General features: G+C 48.2%; 1 protein-coding gene across 1 annotated transcript in view; it reads right to left on the bottom strand.

Moving 5' to 3' along the window:
* The window catches only part of LOC147119182 (uncharacterized), a 62,343-nt gene extending 42,020 nt beyond the window's left edge, over window positions 1-20,323 (bottom strand). The window contains exon 1 of the mRNA XM_085984902.1: window positions 17,362-20,323. Within this exon, the coding sequence (XP_085841028.1) occupies window positions 17,362-18,743 (1,382 nt within the window). The 5' untranslated portion in view covers window positions 18,744-20,323. The remainder of the gene's footprint in view (window positions 1-17,361) is intronic.
* Window positions 20,324-20,409: the final 86 nt, after the last annotated feature.

Here is a 20,409-nt window from a genome sequence, read left to right on the forward strand (position 1 = left end):
TTTTGGACAGGAAGCACACAGCACGGACATTACACTGCAGGTGGGATATGTGAGAGTGTTACAGTGAGGGCTTCGGGCACTTTATTAAACACACAGACAGCAGAAGCACATTAATCTGATGGGAGATCACTGACACACGAGCAGCCAGTGGTGTGGAGCCTCCTGAGAGTCCAGCCCCTTTACAGCCAGTATTTACAGGAGCTGGGACACAGAAAGAGTCTCATTAAAATCACTGATATATTTGTTCACACAAACCAACCCCCAAAAAAATGCTGAATAATTTCTCCCAAATGCTCCCTGACCAGTCTCCATTTCTCCTCCATTTACAGACACTCCCTGGCCAATTTCCATTTCTCCTCCATTTACAGACACTCCCTGACCAATCTCCATTTCTCCTCCATTTACAGATGCTCCCTGACCAGTCACCATTTCTCCTCCATTTAGACATTCCCTGACCAGTCACCATTTCTCCTCCATTTACAGACGCTCCCAGACCAGTCACCATTTCTCCTCCATTTACAGACGTTCCCTGACCAGTCACCATTTCTCCTCCATTTACAGACGCTCCCTGACCAGTCCCTATTTCTCCTCCATTTACAGATGCTCCCTGACCAGTCTCCATTTCCCCTCCATTTACAGACGCTCCCTGACCAGTCTCCAGTTCTCCTCCATTTACAGACGCTCCCTGACTCACTTCCTGTCTGTCCCGGAGTTTGGCGCTTTGTTGTGATTCGGGCCGGAGTGAAACGGGAACCCGCGGGTGGGGGCAGATAATGTTCACTGCTCTTATAATCGGGCCTGGGGCCGCACTGGGGGTGTGTGAAGCCCGCGTCCCCCCGGGGTTCATTAACCCGCCACCCTCTGATCTGCTGCAACCTCGCCACCCGCGCATGCTCAGCTCACACTGCCCAACAATCAGCCTCTCCCGCGCATGCTCAGCTCACCATCTGTTGTTCAGGTTTAAAGGTCAAGCCCCGCCCCTCACACACACCAATTGATTGGAGGACCCGCCCCGCTCTTCCTATTGGTCCGGAGCACCCGTCAATCTGAGCTGAGCATGCGCGGACCTTGGCAGCAGCCGCTGACACATCAGGTGAGAGAGCTCAGGGAGCAGGTTCATGAACCCCGGGGGGACGCGGGCCGCTCACACCCCGAGCTCAGGGAGCGGGTTCATGAACCCCGGGGGGGACGCGGGCCGCTCACACCCCGAGCTCAGGGAGCGGGTTCATGAACCCCGGGGGGACGCGGGCCGCTCACACCCCGAGCTCAGGGAGCGGGTTCACGAACCCCGGGGGGACGCGGGCCGCTCACACCCCTAGCTCAGGGAGCGGGTTCATGAACCCCGGGGGGACGCGGGCCGCTCACACCCCGAGCTCAGGGAGCGAGTTGGTGAACCCCGGGGGGACGCGGGCCGCTTACACCCCGAGCTCAGGGAGCGGGTTATATTATCAACATTTTATTTTCTGTATCTGATAAACCATTGCTAACTGAAATACTGAGTTGCATGTAATCAAGGAAAGGGAAATCAGTTGAGTTCTTTCTTTGAAATATTTCCGAACATACGAATTCGGAGCAGGAGTGGCCACTCGGCCCTTCGAGCCTGCTCCACCATTCAATGAGATCGTGGCTGATCCGATTACTCCAGTTTCCCGCCTACCCCCAATAACTTGTCTCAGTTTCTTGCTGAAATAGTTCTACTTTTTGTGGCATCTTTTTTCAATCTACTATTTCATGAGTGAATTACAGTATTTTACTGTGACATGTCAGTCTTTTTGAAAGTGCTGTACTACAAAGTATTGATACTTTTACAAAAATAAAACGCTTATGTTTTGTGTTCTTTTGGACACTTTCTGGGCTTTTGAATAATTTATATTTCAGCCCAAAAAGCTTGGCTGATTGCTGGATTCATGTTGCTTTAGAAAGTGGTGTTCCGCAGGGATTGATGCTGGGACCACTGTTGTTCACCATTAGAAACATAGAAGATAGGAGCAGGAGTAGGCCATTCGGCCCCTTGAGCCTGCTCCGCCATTCAATGCGATCATGGCTGATCGTCCAAATTCAGTACCCTGTCCCTGCTTTCTCTCCATATCCCTTGATCCCTTTAGCCTTAAGAAATATATCCAACTCTTTCTTCAATATATTTAATGAATTGGCCTCTACTGCTTTCTGTGGTAGAGAATTCCACAGGTTCACCGCTCTCTGGGTGAAGAAATTCCTCCTCATCTGTCCTAAATGGCTTACCCCTTATCCTTAGACTATGACCCCTGGTTCTGGACTCCGCGACCATCGGGAACATCCTTCCAGCATCTAGTCTGTCTAGTCCTGTTAGAATTTTATAAGTTTCGATGAGATCCCCTCTCATTCTTCTAAACTCCAGCGAGTACAAGCCCAATCGACTCAATCTCTCCTCATACTTGGGATGGCAGGAATGACGTATCAGCCTGGTGAATCTTCGCTGCAATCCCTTCATGGCAAGAACATCCTTCCTCAGATAAGGTGACCAAAACTGCACACAATACTCCAAATGTGGTCTCACCAAGGCCCTGTACAACAGCTGCAAGACATCCTTGTTCCTGTACTCAAACCCTCTCGCTACGAAGGCCAACATACCATTTGCCTTCTTAACCGCCTGCTGCACCTGCATGCTTACTTTCAGCGACTGGTGCACAAGGATGCCCAGGTCTCGTTGCACTTCCCCTTTTCCCAATCTATTGCCATTAAGATAATAATCTGCCTTCCTGTTTTTGCCACCAAAGTGGATAACCTCGCATTTACCCACGTTATATTGCATCTGCCATGCTTCTGCACAATCACCCAACCTGTCCAAATCATACTGGAGTTTCTCGGTATCCTCCTCACAGCACACACGCCCACCCAGCTTTGTGTCGTCTGCAAACTTGGAGATATTACATCTAGTTCCCTCATCCAGATCATTAATATATATTGTGAATAGCTGGGGTCCAAGGACCGATCCCTGCGGTACCCCACTAGTCACTGCCTGCCACTTGGAAAAAGACTCGTTTATTCCAACTCTTTGCTTTCTGTCTACCAACCAGTTCTCTATCCAAGTCAATACCTTGCCCCCAATCCCATGTGCTTTAATTTTACACACTAATCTCTTATGCGGGACCTTATCGAAAGCCTTTTGAAAATCCAAATACACCACATCCACTGGTTCTCCCTTATCCAATTTACCAGTTACATCCTCAAAAAATTCCAGTAGATTAGTCAAGCACGATTTACCTTTTGTAAATCCATGTTGACTTTGTCCGATCCGGTGACTTTTCTCCAAGTGCTCTGCTATTACATCTTTTATAATGGACTCTAGCATTTTCCCCACTACCGATGTCAGGCTTACCGGTCTGTAATTCCCCGTTTTCTCTCTACCACCCTTTTTGCACAGTGGGGTAACATTAGCCACCCGCCAATCCATGGGTACTGTTCCAGAGTCTATCGAATTTTGGAAGATGACCAGCAATACATCTACTATTTCTAGGGCCACTTCCTTAAGTACCCTAGGATGTAGATTATCAGGCCCTGGGGATTTATCGGCCCTCAATCCCATCAATTTCCCTAACACCATTTCCCTACAAATACTGATTTCGATCAGTTCCTCCCTGTCATTAGACCCTATGTTCCCCGACATCTTTGAGAGGTTATTTGTGTCCTCCTTTGTGAAGACAGAACCAAAGTATGTATTTAATTGGTCTGCCATTTCTTTGTTCCCCATTATAAATTCCCCTGATTCTGACTGCAAGGGACCTGCGCTTGACTTCGCCAATCTTTTTCTCTTCACATATCTATAAAAGCTTTTACAGTCAGTTTTTATGTTCCCTGAAAGCTTACTCTCATACTCTATTTTCCCCCTCTTAATTAATCCCTTTGTCCTCCTTTGTTGAATCTTAAACTGCTCCCAATCCTCAGGTTTACTGCTTTTTCTGGCCAATTTATATGTCCTCTCCTTGGATCTTATTCTATCCCTAATTTCCCTTGTTAGCCATGGTTGAGTCACCTTTTTTGTTTTATTTTTATGCCAAATTGGGATGAACAAATTCTGTCGTTCATCCATGCGATCTTTGAATGTTTGCCATTGCCCATCCACCGTCAACCATTCGAGTGTCATTCCCCAATCAATCCTACCCAACTCGCACCTCATACCATCGCAGTCCCTTTTATTTAAATTCAGGACCCTAGTCTCTGAGTCAACTATTTCACTCTCCATCTTAATGAAGAATTCTATCATATTATGATCGCTCTGACCCAAGGGGCCTCGCACAACAAGATTGCTAATTAATCCTTTCGCATTACATAATACCCAGTCTAAGATGGCCTGATCTCTAGTTGGTTCCTCGACATATTGGTCCAGGAAACCATCCCGTATATACTCCAGGAATTCCTCCTCCACAGTATTGTTACTAATTTGGTTAGCCCAATCTATACGTAGATTAAAGTCACCCATGATAACTGCTGTGCCCTTATTGCACGCTTCTCTAATTTCCCGTTTAATGCCATCCCCGTCCTCCGCATTACTGTTTGGAGGTCTATATACCACTCCCACTAACGTTTTCTGCCCCTTGGTATTTTTCAGTTCTACCCATACAGATTCCACATCATCAGAGCTAATATCCTTCCTTTTAATTGTGCTAATCCCCTCTTTAACCAGCAATGCTACCCCACTTCCCTTTCCTTTTTGCCTATCTTTCCTGAATATTGAATACCCCTGAATATTGAGTTCCCAGCCTTGACCACCCTGGAGTCATGTTTCCGTAATCCCAATCATATCATATTCGTTTACCTCTATTTGCGCAGCTAATTCATCCACCTTATTACGAATGCTCCTTGCATTAAGATACAAAGCCTTCAGACTTGTTTTTTAACGCTCTTAGATCCTTTAGAATTATTATTCACTGTGGCCATGTTTGATTTCTCTGCCTGCCACTTTTGTTTTTCTCCTTCCTGTCTTTTGCTTTTATCCTTGTTTCCCTTTCCTCTGTCTCTCCACTCAGGTTCCCAACCCCCTGCCATTTTAGTTTAAACCCTCCTCCAGAGCATTAGCAAACACTCCCCCTAGGACATCGGTCCCGGCCCTGCCCAGGTGCAAACCGTCTGTTTTGTACTGGTCCCACCTCCCCCAGAACCGGTTCCAATGTCCCAGGAATTTGAATCCCTCCCCCTTGCACCATTCCTCTAGCCACGTATTCATCTGAAATATCCTTCTATTTCTACCCTGACTAGCATGTGGCACTGGTAGCAATCCTGAGATTACTACCTTTTGAGGTCCTATTTTTAAAATTTACCTCCTAACTCCATTGACAGAAACGATTTGGACTTGGGAATCAGAGGTACAATTTCAAAATTTGTCGATGACACCAAATTGGGAGGTAGAGTTAATACTGAGGAAGACTGCGACAACATGCAAGAAGACATTAACAAACTTGCAGAATGGGAGGGTAATTAGCAAATTAATTTTAAGATAGGTGGTGCATTTTGGTAGGAAGAATAAGGAGGCCACACACTACTTGGAAAATAAGAGTCTAAATGGGGTAGAGGAGCAAAGGGATCTCGGGGTCCAGATACACAAATCACTAAAAGTAGCGACGCAGGTTAACGAGGCCATAACAGGAGCAAACAATGGACTGGGGCTCATTTCTAGAGGGATAGAATTAAAAAGCAGAGAAGTTATGTTAAACTTGTATCGAACCTTGGTTAGACCACACTTGGCGTACAGTGAACAGTTCTGGTCTCCATATTATAAAAAGGATATAGAGGCACTGGAGAAGGTGGAACAAGGCTTTGCAAGGATGATCCTAGAACTGAGAGGTTATACTTATCAGGAAAGGCTGTACAGGCTGGGGCTCTTTTCTCTAGAATAAAGAGAAGGCCGATGGGTGACCTGATCGAGGTCTTTAAGATTATGAAAAGGTTATATCGGGTGGACCTGGAGAAAATGTTTCCACTTGTGGGGGAGTCCAAAACTACAGGTGAAAAATATAACACAGTCTCTAATAAATCCAATGGGGAATTCAGGAGAAACTTCTTTACCCAAAGAGAGGTAAGAATGTGGAACGTGCTACCACAAGGAGTAGCTGAGGCGAATAGCACAGATACATTCATGGGGAAGGTAGATAAGTACACGAGGGAGAAAGGAATAGAAGGATATGCTAATAGGTTTAGATGAAGAGTGGTGGGAGGAAAGCTGGAGATGCCCAGGCTCAGTCCACCACCAGGTCTTAACAATGTGATAATTAAATGATGACTTCACCTGGGCAGCTCCAGCTGTCCCAGGTCAAGCATTAGGGAGGGGTGTTTGCTAGTGGTGTGTGTGGCCTAGTTTTTACAAGAGCCACACACACACCCCTAGATGTTTTCTTCTCCTTCTTTCCTCCCCCCACTTAAATACAAAGTCTTTATGAGAGTGCACCATGAAACACCCACCTGTAGAAGTTTTCCAATGGCTCTCCCTCCTTCTGAACAGATGTAGGATGTTCGTTTTTCTCCCCTCTCTCCCTCTCCTGTAATGGAGACTGTAATGTATATACCTTTAAGGGGGGAACTACTTTTTACAGCTCATGTATACTGTAGTACCGGCAGTGACCACACCTGTATATAGCACTGAGTAGTAATCTGTACAGGCAGTTGCAGTATGAGCTACGTTGAGTAAACACCTGTTGTACCGTTCTCCGCAGTCTGTGTCTTATTATACACGGACGCAACATTGACAACGAGGCAAGTTCGAACCTACCTGCAACTCTGCATCACCTCCCGGGGATTCATTCCTGGAGATCAGTGGATTGGAGGTCAAGGCCAGAGACTCGGGCGTCGACCACGGGCAACCGCCCAGTCATCCAGCAGAGACTCGAGAATTGCGGGGGAGGCTGTCGAGAGCCAGGCTTGGCTTTCCAGTCGAGGTGGTCCAGCGAAACGGGCTGGCAACAGGTAGTGTGCAGACCCTTCCCGGACAGCGGCGGGCTAGAGCCCGACCGAGTGGCACAGCAAAGGGCCGAGCAGCGTCAATGGGGGAGAGAGAGAGAGGGCAGAGCGCACAGGGCGCAGCCGGTGTTCAGGGGCCGAGCAGCGTCGAAGAGAGGGAGAGAGAAGCGTGCGAAACCTACAGGGCGCCGCCATTGCCACGAGAACTGCCGGGAGCGGCGTTGGCAGCAGCGGGGGAGGAAGGAAAGCGCGGGAGACGCCATTTTAAGCCACACCCAAAATGCCGAAGAGTGGCAGTATCACCGCAGTTGACAATGAAGTCGAAGATTGGACTACTACATATGTCGAACGAATAGAGGTGTGCTGCAAGGCAAATGAGGTGTCAGATGACAAGAAAGCGTCGGTATTGTTAAATTTAATGGGTGCAAAGACGTATGGTTTATTACGAAATCTAGTAACCCCAACGAAGCCAATGGAAAAGAGTTTTGAAGACATAGTAACGATACTACAGGAACATTTAAACCCCACACCGCTGCTGATAGCAGAAAGATTCAAGTTTCACAAACGGAACCAGCATAAGGATGAAAGCAATGCTGATTATTTAACAGAACTGCGCAAACTATCGAAACACTGCCAGTTTGGAGCGAGACTGGCAGATACCTTAAGGGACAAGTTTGTGTGTGGGCTTCAAAGTGAAGGAACCCAGAAACGGCTTTATCTGAAAAGGACCGTACGCTGGAAAAGGCTTTCATATGAAGCAGCAGCACGGGGCGCTGCAGAGATACAACAGAGACCGCAAGAATATGGCACAAACGAAATGTCATATGGAACAGAGAAGTGCTATCGCTGCGGCAGAACAACACACGACCAGAATGATTGCTGGTTCAAAGACAAAGTGTGCAGACAGTGTGGAAAAGTAGGACACATAGCACGAGTCTGCAGGTCGGGAAAGAAAACCAGCAATTAGAAACCTACCAAAGGAAAGTACAAGAAGGTACATAAGATGACGGAGAATAGTTCAGACGAACAAAAGAGTGATAACGACTCCGAAAGCAGGGAACTGAGTTGTCTGAAACTACATAATGTGATCACAACGGAGGATCACCGAACCATTTGGGTCACTCAAGTTAGCAGGAGTCCAGGTAAAGATGGAATTGGACACAGGATCAGCCCTAACAGTCATAAACCGACGGGACTATGAGCAGCTATTCTCACACATACCCTTGAGAGAGACACAAATTATTTTGAAGACGTACACGGGGCAAAAAGTCTACCCCAAAGGAAAAATAAGGGTGACCGTTATATATAATGGTAAGGAAACACCAAAACTAGACCTGTATGTATTGCAAGATGGAGGACCACCATTACTGGGACGTAAATGGATCCGGAAAATACAACTGGATTGGCTTTCCATACAGGCACTGACTGTGGCTGACCAAAAAGGATGACGACGTCACACCTGGGCGACTGTCAAAGATCCTAACTGACGTGAAAGAAGTGTACCAGCAAGGACTCGGAACACTAAAAGACATGACAGCGACGATTAAAATTGAAGAAAACGCAAGCCCAAAATGTTTTAAGGCCAGACCGGTACCTTATGCGATCCGTCCAGCCGTCGAAGCAGAGCTGGAGAGTCTGGAACGTTCAGGTGTACTGTCCAAGGTAGACTGGAGCGAGTGGGCTACACCCATCGTCCCTGTGATGAAAAAGTCGTTGAGCAGCATGCCTGGGGAACCAAGGAAGATTCGCATCTGTGGGGACTTTAAGGTAACAGTGAACCCAGTCCTTCACACTGTACAATATCCACTTCCGCAGATTGAAGATATTTTCGCCTCGCTATCTGGAGGGAAACGCTTCACTAAGATTGATCTGGCCCAGGCGTATCTGCAAATGGAGGTAGAAGAAGCATCAAAAAAATACCTCACAATCAACACCCATAAAGGTCTCTACCAATACAACCGGCTGGTATTTGGGGTAGCATCAGCTCCGGGTATTTGGCAGAGGGCAATGGAACAAGTCCTGCAAGGGATCCCAGGGACCCAGTGTTATTTGGACGACATCCTGGTCACGGGCGAAAATGACAGTGATCACCTTGCCAACCTGGAGCAGGTGCTCACTAGATTGCAGGAATATGGGCCCCGAGCTAACCGCCCCAAATGCGAGTTTTTTAGAAAACGGATCTCGTATTGTGGCCACGTTATCGATAAAGAGGGGTTACATAAGTCCCCAGAGAAGATTGAGGCAGTGGTCAAGGCTCCAGCACCGGAAAATGTGTCACAACTGAGGTCGTTCCTCGGGCTGGTAAACTACTACCATAAGTTCTTGCCAAATTTGTCTACAATACTACACCCACTGAACACCCTACTGCAAACTGGGGTGCCATGGCAGTGGAGTGACGAATGTAGACGAGCTTTCCAGAAGAGCAAAACACTAATCACATCGAAAGAGGTATTGGCCCATTACAACCCAGCATTACCAATTCGGTTGGCATGTGATGCATCACCCTACAGCATTGGAGCGGTGCTGTTGCACAAATTCTCGGACGGCTCAGAGAGGCCAATAGCCTTTGCCTTACGATCACTAACCTTAGCCGAGCGTAACTATGCCCAGATTGACAGGGAGGCCCTCAGCCTAGTGTGGGGAGTGAAAAAGTTCAATCACTATCTGCACGGGCAGAAATTCACCTTGCTGACTGATCACCAGCCTCTTGTCTCCATTTTTAATCCGAAGAAGGGCGTTCCGGTGATGACTGCGCAACGACTACAAAGATGGTCACTTTTTCTATGGGCGCACCACTATGAGATTGAATATAAGGGCACGAAACAGCATGGAAATGCTGATGGGCTATCACGCCTGCCACTGCCTACTGCGGAGGAAGTACCAGCAGTGGATCCTGTCGAAATATTCCATTCGACTATAGTTGAATACCTACCGGTAACTAACGCTTGTATTGAAAAGGAAACCCGAAATGACCCGAAACTGTCTCGGGTATATGATTTGACGGTGAAGGGATGGCCAGCACATGGCGACTCACTGTTGCCAGCATTCTCGACAAGGAGAGAACAGCTGTCAGTGTGCCGGGGGACCTTGATGTGTGGATCCCGAGTGGTAATTCCACCCAAGTTAAGGGATAGAGTGCTCAATGAGCCTCATGAGGGTCATCTGGGAGGGGTAAAAATGAAAAGCCTAGCCAGGGCTTATGTGTGGTGGCCGGGAATCGATAAACAAATCGAGGACACGACCAAGAGCTGCTCAGGATGCCAGAAAGTCCAAAATGCACCACCACAGGCCCCTCTACACCCATGGGAGTGGCCCTCATCTCCATGGCAACGGGTGCATATTGATTTTGCTGGTCCCTTCATGGACTCAATGTTTTTAATAGCCGTGGATGCGCACTCAAAATGGCCTGAGGTCATCAAAATGTCCTCCACCACCACGGAGAAAACTATTGCAGTCCTACGGACCAATTTTGCCAGGAATGGCTTGCCAGAACAGATTTGCTCCGACAACGGACCACAGTTTGTGTCCGAAGAGTTCCGGTGGTTCTTGAAAAAGAATGGGGTAAGGCATTACACATCCGCCCCGTATCATCCAGCCACAAATGGATTGGCTGAGAGGTTCGTACAACCCTTTAAGAAGGCAATAGAGGCTATCTACAATGATAACATTCCGCTGCAGCACAAGGTGGACAATTTCCTGTTCGCCTACCGGAATGCGACACATGCAGTCACAAACCAGGCCCCAGCCATGATGTTCTTTAACCGAAGGTTAAGATCTCGCCAGGATTTGCTCAGACCAAACGTACGAAGAGATGTTGAGAGTAAGCAATTCCAGCACATCCATGAGAAGCCAACAAGGAGCTTCAATGTAGGGCAACCAGTCTTGGCCCACGACTACCGAACAGAAAAATGGCAGCCAGGAACAATATGCACACGGCAGAGCCCACTAATGTACACAGTGGACTTTGGGGAGAGCATCGTGAGACGCCATGCTGACCAGATCCTAGAGTCACAGGAACAAGTCAACCCCATGCCTCGCCCATACGTACCTGGTGATGAACCCGACGTACAGGTTGCATCTACCCCAGAAACAGTAGCATCGGAAGCTGATGAACCAACCGACGACAGGGGGCCAGAATCGCCTCCGCACCAAGAGCAAGACACTCGGGAAAGGCGCTATCCAGAAAGGATCAGGGAGCCTCCCCAAAGACTGAATATATAAATAGACTATTTTCAGCTAATGTTGCATGTTAAAAGTGTTCATTGTAATTAGTTTGATATTTAATTGTTAAATGAGTGTTATGGTACTGTTAATCTAAAAGGGGAGGAATTGTAATGTATATACCTTTAAGGGGGGAACTACTTTTTACAGCTCATGTATACTGTAGTACCGGCAGTGACCACACCTATATATAGCACTGAGTAGTAATCTGTACAGGCAGTTGCAGTGTGAGCCACGTTGAGTAAACACCTGTTGTACCATTCTCCGCAGTCTGTGTCTTATTATACACGGACGCAACAGAGACCAGTTGGGGAAGCAGTGATGGAATGGCTTCCCTTTGTTGTTAGCTCTGGTCTGGTCTGGTCTCTCCTCTCGTCTGGCACCCCAATAGTAGCTGCAGCAGCAACAGATGTAGTCTCTCCTCCTGGACAGAGAGAGAGACCTCTCCTCCCCTCTCTTCTGGCACAGCAGCAGCACAAGACTCCTGGCTGGCTATCAGGGATCCCGGGGTTCATTTTTTTTTTCTAGGATTAACAGTACAAATACAATAATAAATTTTTCCAGACAAAACCAATGTCAACAATACAGGTACCCATAGTAAAAAACAATACATACCAGTCCTACTGGCAATCTAGTAACTCTTCATTTTTGCTTGGTATAACCTGTTCTTTTAAAAAAAAAATTAACATTCAAGTACAACAGTACATATACAACTCAACAGTTACATAGTAAATCCATTACATTCATTGACCAATTATGGTCAACAATATAAATACAACAATAAATTTTACAGGTAAATCAATAATGTTTACAGTACAAACTGCAACTATTTAATAAACCAAGAATCCGTACACGCCAGTCCAACTGGCATTGTTCGATCATTCAGTCATTCATTCCTCCATTCATCCGTTCGTTCGCTCAAGCGCAAGTTCCATGTGCATGACTGCGTGCATGTGTGCCGTTCCTATCTGCGTGCATGCCTATGTGTTCGTTCTTCGGTCTGGCAGGCCTCACGCTCACCAAGCCGACTTTCACCTGGGGAGCGAGGGCCCTTCATTCGGTCGACCGTAAGTTCCATTGTGTAAGCGTGCGTATCATTTGTCTACCTGTGTGCATGCGTGCGTCCGTTCATTCGTCCGGCAGGCCTCACGCTCACCGAGTGACCCCCATTCTGGAGTGCGAGCCCTTCATTCGGTCGAACGTAAGTTCCATTGTGTATGCGTGCGTGCGTGCATATATTTGTATCCGCATGCGTGCGTTCATTCGTTCGATTAAGGAAGGCTTTAACACTAAATAACACCACAATATAGAAAATCCCACAACCATATCAAAAAATCACTTAAGACTTCAAGTAAACTACTTTTAACCAGAACCCGAAACTTCTTCAAAAACAAGTAATACCAGTTCAACGCCAGTCCTATTGGCCCTCTAATAACTCCTCGTCTTCACTTGATGTTATCCAACCATATAATGTCATAATCCTTATCCACAGTCTTCAACCTTTCCACAGAAAAGAAGCCGACCACTTTCTCAAATCCCGTAAAAGAGGAAAACGACTACTCAAATTCCCTTCTTCTTGCTGTTATCACTCACAGGAGCCAGCCATCAAGACATTCGTTATTCCTTGCTGATATACCTTGTTTTGTCTTTTATTTTCCTTTTTCACTTTCATCCCGTTCTCTTTTCCCATCTTATGGCTGTTCAAGCACCATACTATAGATAGGAACAGTCTGTCTTTCCTCCACCAAATGGCGGCGCACAAACCCGATCCTATCACCGAAACAAAGCCTCACAGCTGCCACCAGATGGAGCACAGGCGGGGCCGCTGGAACTCATTCGGGCCGGAGACCGTTCTTCACCTTTAGAAACCGTGCAGCATGCTCACCCACAGCATCTCCCGACTCCGCTTCTGTCGACTAGCCGCTCCGCCCTAGGCCCCCCGCCTGGGGTCCTCCGTGCTGGGCCCCCCGCCTGGGGTCCTCCGTGCTGGGCCTCCCGCCTAGGACACTCTCCTCTGGGCCTTCTACACTGGGTCCTCCGCACTGGCATTCCCCGTCAGCAGCCGGGGTGTGGAGCAGCCCGTTCACACAGCACCGAGCAGAGCTGAGCTGCTGAGAATCTCGCAGCCTCCCCCGGGGTTCATGAACCCGCTCCCTGAGCTCGGGGTGTGAGCGGCCCGCCTCCCCCCGGGGTTCATGAACCCGCTCCCTGAGCTCTCTCACCTGATGTGTCAGCGGGTGATTGACGGGAGCTCCGGACCAATAGGAAGAGTGGGGCGGGGCTGGAGGACCGAACAGGCGGCGGGTCCTCCAACCAATGGCGGCGCAGCAAGGGGGCGGGACCTGGTGACCAGCTCAGGTGCGCTGCGGCCGATTGTGACGCGCTGTCCCCAGGTGAGTCGCACTTACTGCGGTCCTTCTCCCAGATTCAAGCCCCAGCCCTGTCAGTTGGACGGAGCACGTGATCTCCTCGGGGACACGTGACCCGGACCCGCGGCCTGATTGACGGGAGATTCCGACCAATAGGGAGCGAGCGGGGCGGGGCTGGAGGAGCGAGCCGGCGGCGGGTCCTCCAACCAATCGGGGAGCCCGAGGGGCGGGACTAGCGCCGGCTGATTGTCTGATCTGCAGGGCAGCGAGTTTCTCCAGTCCCTTGTTCAGGGGCCGGGGCCAGGGGAGGCTGTGGGCCTTTATTCCCCTTATTGGACACGAGGCTCTTTGTCTGACAACACACTGGCTCAGGTTTTAATAGAGACTTTTAAATTCATCAATAAAAGCAGATAAACCCCGTGGAACAAAATATTTAATATTTGGGAGTAAAAATACTGTTATTTTTCCCTGTGGCATTTGTTAGTTTCAGACAATAACAACAACTTCTATTTATATAACATCTTTAATGTAGTAAAATGTCCCAACGCGCTTCACGGGAGTGCTTTAAAACAAAATTTGACACCGGGTACAAACCAAGCATATTCCCATAAGGAGGAAAGATGGGGCGTCCAAAGCTCGAGCTCCCTGGATGACAAAGGATGTAGAGGTTAGAATAAAACAGAAAAAGGAGGTTTACGACAAATGTCAGGTACAGAATACAGTCAAAAACCAGGAGAATACAGAGAGTGTGGGGGAAATTGAAAAAGGATATGAAAGAAAGACTTAGAAACATAGAAACATGGAAGATAGGAGCAGGAGTAGGCCATTCGGCCCTTCGAGCCTGCTCCGCCATTCAATGAGATCATGGCTGATCATCCAAATTCAGTACCCGGTCCCTGCCTTCTCCCCATATCCCTTGATCCCTTTAGCCTTAAGAAATATATCCAACTCTTTCTTGAATATACTTAATGAACTGGCCTCCATTTCTATAGCGCCTTTCACGACCACCGGACGTCTCAAAGCTCTTTACAGCCAATGAAGTACTTTTGAAGTGGAGTCACTGTTGTAATGTGGGAAACACAGCAGCCAATTTGTGCACAGCAAGCTCCCACAAACAGCAATGTGATAATAACCAGATTATCTGTTTTTGTTATGTTGGTTGAGGGATAAATATTGGCCAGGACACCGGGGATAACTCCCCTACTCTTCTTCAAAATAGTGCCATGGGATCTTTTACATCCACCTGAGAGAGCAGACAGGACCTGTTTAAAGTCTCATCAGAAAGACAGCACCTCCAACAGTGCAGCACTCCCTCAGCACTGCACTGGAGTGTCAGCCTAGCTTTATGTGCTCAAGTCCCTGGAGTGGGACTAGAACCCACAACCTTCTGATTCAGAGGTGAGTGTGCTACCCACTGAGCCACAGCTGACACAAGGGAGAGAGTACGAGAAAAGATTAGTGGGTAACATAAAAGGGAACCCAAAAATCTTTTATAAACGTATCAAAAGTAAAAGGATAGTTAAAGGAATGGTGGGGCCGATTAGGGACCAAATAGGAGCTCATCATACGGAGACAGAGGGCGTGGCTGAGGTACTCAAAAGAATAGGATGAAGTTAATGTCGCAGTAGAGGAGGGGGGAGTAGAGAAATTGGATAAAAATGGATAGAAAGGAGGTGCTAAATAGGTTGTCATCACTCAAAGTTAACAAGTCACCCGGTCCAGATGCGATGCATCCTAGATTGCTGAGGGAAGCTAGGGTGGAGACAGCAGAAGCTCTGACCACAATCTTTCAATCTCCCTCAGATATATGGGAGTGGTGCCAGAAGACTGGAGGATTGCAAATGTTACACCCCTGTTCAAAAAAGGGGAGAGGGATAAACCTGGTAACTACAGGCCAATCAGTCCAATGTCAGTGATGGGTGAACGACTAGAGACCATTGTCAAGGACAAAATTAATTCTCACTTGGAGAAGAATGGGTTAATAAGGGGCAGCCAGTATGGATTTGTTAAACGTAAATCATGTCTGACTAACCTGATTGAGTTCTTTGATGAAGTAACAGAGGGTTGATGAAGGTAGTGCAGTAGATGTTGTATATATGGACTTTCAAAAGGCATCTGATAAAATACCACATAAGAGACTTACTCGGGGAATAGAAGCACAGGGAATTAAAGGGCTGATGGTCATTTGGGTATATAATTGGCTAAGGGAGAGGAGACAGTGAGCAGTGCTGAGGGATGTTTTTCTGACTGAAGGGAAGTATGCAGTGGGTTCCCCCAGGGGTCGGGATTAGGACCATTGCTTTTCTTGTTATATATAACTGACCTGGACTTGGGTATAGGTGTACAATTTTGAAGTTTATGGATGATACAAAACTTGGCAACGTTGTAAATAGTGAGCATAGTAGTAGCAGACTTCAGGATGACAGAGACAGACTGTGAAATGAGCAGACACAAGGCAGATGAAATTAAATGAGGATAAGTGTGAAGTGATGCACTTTGGGAGAAACAACAGGGAGAGGCCGTATAATCTAAATGGGACTATTTTGAGGGGGTGCAAGAGCAGAGGGACCTGGGGGTCCATATTCACAAATCTTTGAAAGTGCCACGGCAAGTTGGTGAGGCGGTTCAGAAAGCGTATGGGATACTTGGCTTTGTAAATAGGGCCATTGAATACAAAAACAAGGAAGTTACACTAAACCTTTACAAATCACGAGTTAGGAACATAGGACAGGAGGAGGCCATTCAGCCCCTCGAGCCTGTTCCGCCATTCAATGAGATCATGGCTGATCTGTGACCTAACTCCATACACCCGCCTTTGGCCCATATTCCTTAATACCTTTGGGTAACAAAAACCTATCAATCTCAGATTTAAAATTAACAATTGATCTCGCATCAGTTGCTGTTTGCGGAACAGAGTTCCAAACTTCTACCACCCTTTGTGTGGAGAAGTGTTTCCTAATTTCATTTCTGAAAGGTCTGGCTCTAATTTTTAGACTATGCCCCCAGTCCTAGAATCCCCAACCAGCGGAAATAGTTTCTCTCTATCTACCCTATCTGTTCCCCTTAATATCCTGAAAACTTCGCTCAGATCACACCTTAACCTTCTAAATTCCAGGGAATACAACCCTAATTTGTGTAATCTCTCCCCGTAACTTAACCCTTGAAGTCTGGGTATCATTCTGGTAAACCTACGCTGCACTCCCTCCAAGGCCAATATATCCTTCCTAAGGTGTGGTGCCCAGAACTGCTCACAGTACTCCAGGTGTGGTATAACCAGGGTTTTGTACAGCTGCAGGGTTTTGGCCTCAGCTGGAGTCTTGTGTACAGTTCTGGGCACCACACTTTAGGAAGGATGTCAAGGCCTTGGAGAGGGTGCAGAGGAGGTTGACCAGGATGGTACCAGGGATGAGGGACTTCAGTTATGTGGAGAGATTGGAGAAGCTGGGATTGTTCCCCTTAGAGCAGAGAAGGTTAAGAGGAGACCTAATAGAGGTGTTCAAAATTACGAGGGGGTTTTGATCGAGCAAGTAGGGAGAAACTGTTCACTCTGGCAAGTGGATCGGTAACCAAAAGTCACATTTGAAATCGTTGCTAAAAGAACTAGAGGGGAAATGAGAATTGTTTTCACACAGAGGGTTGTTCAGGTCTGGAACGCACCATCTGAAAGGATGCTGGAATCAGGTTCCACAGGAACTTTCAAACGGTAATTGGACATGTTCTTGAAGAGGACTAGTTTGCAGAGTTATGGGGATAAAGCTGGGGTTTGGGACTAAATTGGACAGCTCTTTCAAAGAGCCGGCACAGACACAATGGGCCGAATCACCTCCTTCTGTGCTGTTACATTCTATGATCAGTGTGAAGACGCTGGTGTCTCTTAAGGCTCTTCGAGCTTTTAAAGCTCTTCCCACAGTCAGAACATTGAAAGGGTCTCTCATCAGTGTGAACAAGCTGGTGTGACAGGAGGTTGGATGAATGAGTGAATCCCTTCCCACACACGGAGCAGGTGAATGGCCTCTCACCAGTGTGGAGGAGCCAGTGTCTCTTCAGATCCGCGGAGCTTTTAAAGATCTTTCCACAGTCAGAACATTTAAAGGGTCTCCTGTCAGTGTGAACTCGCTGATGTGACAGGAGGTTGGATGACTGAGTGAATCCCTCCCCACACACAGAGCAGGTGAATGGTCTCTCTCCAGTGTGAACTCGCTGATGTGCCAGCAGGTGGGATGACTCAGTGAATCCCTTCCCACACACGGAGCAAGTGAATGGCCTCTCACCAGTGTGAACTCGCTGGTGTCTCTTCAGCTCCCCGGAGCTTTTAAAGCTCTTTCCACAGTCAGAACAGTTAAACGGCCTCTCATCAGTGTGAACAAGTTGGTGTGTCTGCAGGTTGGACGATTCAGTGAATCCCTTCCCACATTCAGAGCAGGTGAATATCCTCTCCCCAGTGTGGAGGCGCTGGTGTTGCTTGAGCTCCCGGGGGATTTTAAAACTCTTCCCACACTCAGAACATTTAAAGGGTCTCTCATTAGTGTGAACTCGCTGGTGTCCCTTCAGCTCCCCGGAGCTTTTAAAGCTCTTCCCACAGTCAGAACAGTTAAACGGCCTCTCATCGGTGTGAGCTTGCTGGTGTTGCTTCAGATACCGGGGGCTTTTAAAGCTCTTCCCACAGTCAGAACACTGAAATGGTCTCTCATCAGTGTGAACAAGCTGGTGTCGCTTCAGATACTGGGGGCTTTTAAAGCTCTTCCCACAGTTCGGACACTGAAATGGTGTCTCATCAATGTGAACAAGCTGGTGTCCCTTCAGATCCTGGGGGCTTTTAAAGCTCTTCCCACAGTCAGAACATTGAAATGCTCTCTCATCAGTGTGAACAAGCTGGTGTCCCTTCAGTTCCCCGGGGCTTTTAAAGCTCTTCCCACAGTCAGAACACTGAAATGGTTTCTCCCCAGTGTGAACTCGCTGGTGTGTCTGCAGGTGGGATGAACAAACAAATCCCTTCCCACACACGGAGCAGGTGAACGGACTGTCCCTGGTGCGACTGTGCCACTGAACTTCGAATGCAGACGGGGAACTGAATCCCTTCCCGCCGTCCCCACCTTTACCTGGTTTCTCCTCGGTGTGACGGTGCACGTGTCTCACCAGGTCAGGCGATCGGCTGAATCCGCGTCCACACACCGAACACGTGTGCGGTTTGTCATCGCTACGATCGCTGCTTTCTCCTTCCATGTGCAAAGGCCGATGATATTCAGGTTCTGATGAATCCAGCGACTCTGTCAGATCTTGACGTGATGTTTGGTCTGAGCTTCCCGCCGGTAACTGCTCCACTTCTATAACCCTGTAAATTGAGATCAGAAAAGGATCAGAGGCAAACTGTTGTTTAATTTTCCTCTTTCCGAACCCAGGGGCGGTGAAGCTGATTTTCAGGCTCCAGCTGCTGCACAGGTTGGTTGAAAGGATCAGCAGTAATGGCAGCTGTAATACCCACAAGCCCCGGCACTCCAGAAAGCACTCTGTTGACACTGAGTCCCGCGCATGTGCTCATGGCCCCTGCGCTCTCCCTCCTGCTCCACAATCGTCCGTCCCGATCGGTCTGCAACGCGCATGCTCAGCACACAAAACCCCGCGGTTGGAACATCGGGTGCGTTTGCGGAGCCGCAACATCTGGTACGTGTGCACAGCTCAGGTGGGGGCGAGTCGGTGTTTCGCCTCAGCCGCCAGGGAGGTGCGCATGCGCAGGATGACCCAACATTCTTCCTGTCAGCAATCACTCCCTCGTTTCTTTAATAAAAACAGAAAATGCTGGAAATACTCAGCAGGTCAGGCAGCATCTGTGGAGACAGAAATAGAGTTAACGTTTCAGGTCGATGACCTTTCATCAGAACTGCTTGTTCTTTAGTGTCAGCCAGTGGCTCAGTGGGTAGCACACTCGCCTCGGAGTCAGAAAGTTGTGGGTTCAAGACCCACTCCAGAAACTTAAACACAAAAATCCAGACTGACACTCCAGTGCCGTGCTGAGGGAGTGCTGCACTGTCGGAGGTGCCTCTTTTTGGATGAGACGTTAAACTGAGGCCCTGTCTGCTCTCTCAGGTGGATATAAAAGATCCCATGGCACTATTTCGCAAAATATAGGCTTGCATTTATATAGTGCCTTTCATGACCACCAGACGTCTTGAAGTGCTTTACAGCCAATGAAGTACTTTTGGAGTGTCGTCACTGTTGTAATGTGGGAAAGAGCAGGGGAATTATCCCCGGTGTCCTAGCCAATGTTTATCCCTCAATTATCATAACAAAATGATAGATTATCTGGTCATTATTGCATTGCTGTTTCTGGGAGCTTGGTGTGCGCTAATTGACTGCCACGTTTCCTACATTACAACAGTGACTGCACCTTAAAAGTACTTCATTGGTCGTCCGGTGGTGGTGAAAGGCGCTATATAAATGCAAATCTTTCCTCCTTCACTGGTCTCACCAGCGACCTCTTCTGGCTGATGGTTGATTGACAGCTGAGAGTCTGCGCATGCGCACGCGGGACGGCGGTTTGGGCCGAGTCCGACACAGCGACCCCTCCCGGTCACCATTGGTAAGAACCGCGCATGCCCAGAGGAGACCAACCCCCCTCCCCCACTCGGAGCTGCGCTTGCGCACTCGGATCCCGTCGGACGGAGTCGGCGCGGGGCATTCCGGGAAAGGCCTTGGTGTCGGTTCCAGAGTCGCGACCGGTGACGCAAAGTGAGTTTTCTCCGTTCCGATTGGGTGGTGAATCGCGCGGGGGGTGGGGGGGACGGGTGGATCGGGAGAGAATAAAGAGAAACAGAAAAACCTGAGAGTCCGCGCGGCCCCGGACCGAGCGGCGTCAGTTGGTCGGTGGACATAAGCGCCTCGGGGACACGTG

This window comes from Somniosus microcephalus, chromosome 4 (genome assembly GCF_052327205.1).
Source record: "Somniosus microcephalus isolate GS21.2 chromosome 4, FLI_Smic_1.0, whole genome shotgun sequence".
In the NCBI taxonomy this organism is placed as follows: domain Eukaryota; kingdom Metazoa; phylum Chordata; class Chondrichthyes; order Squaliformes; family Somniosidae; genus Somniosus; species Somniosus microcephalus.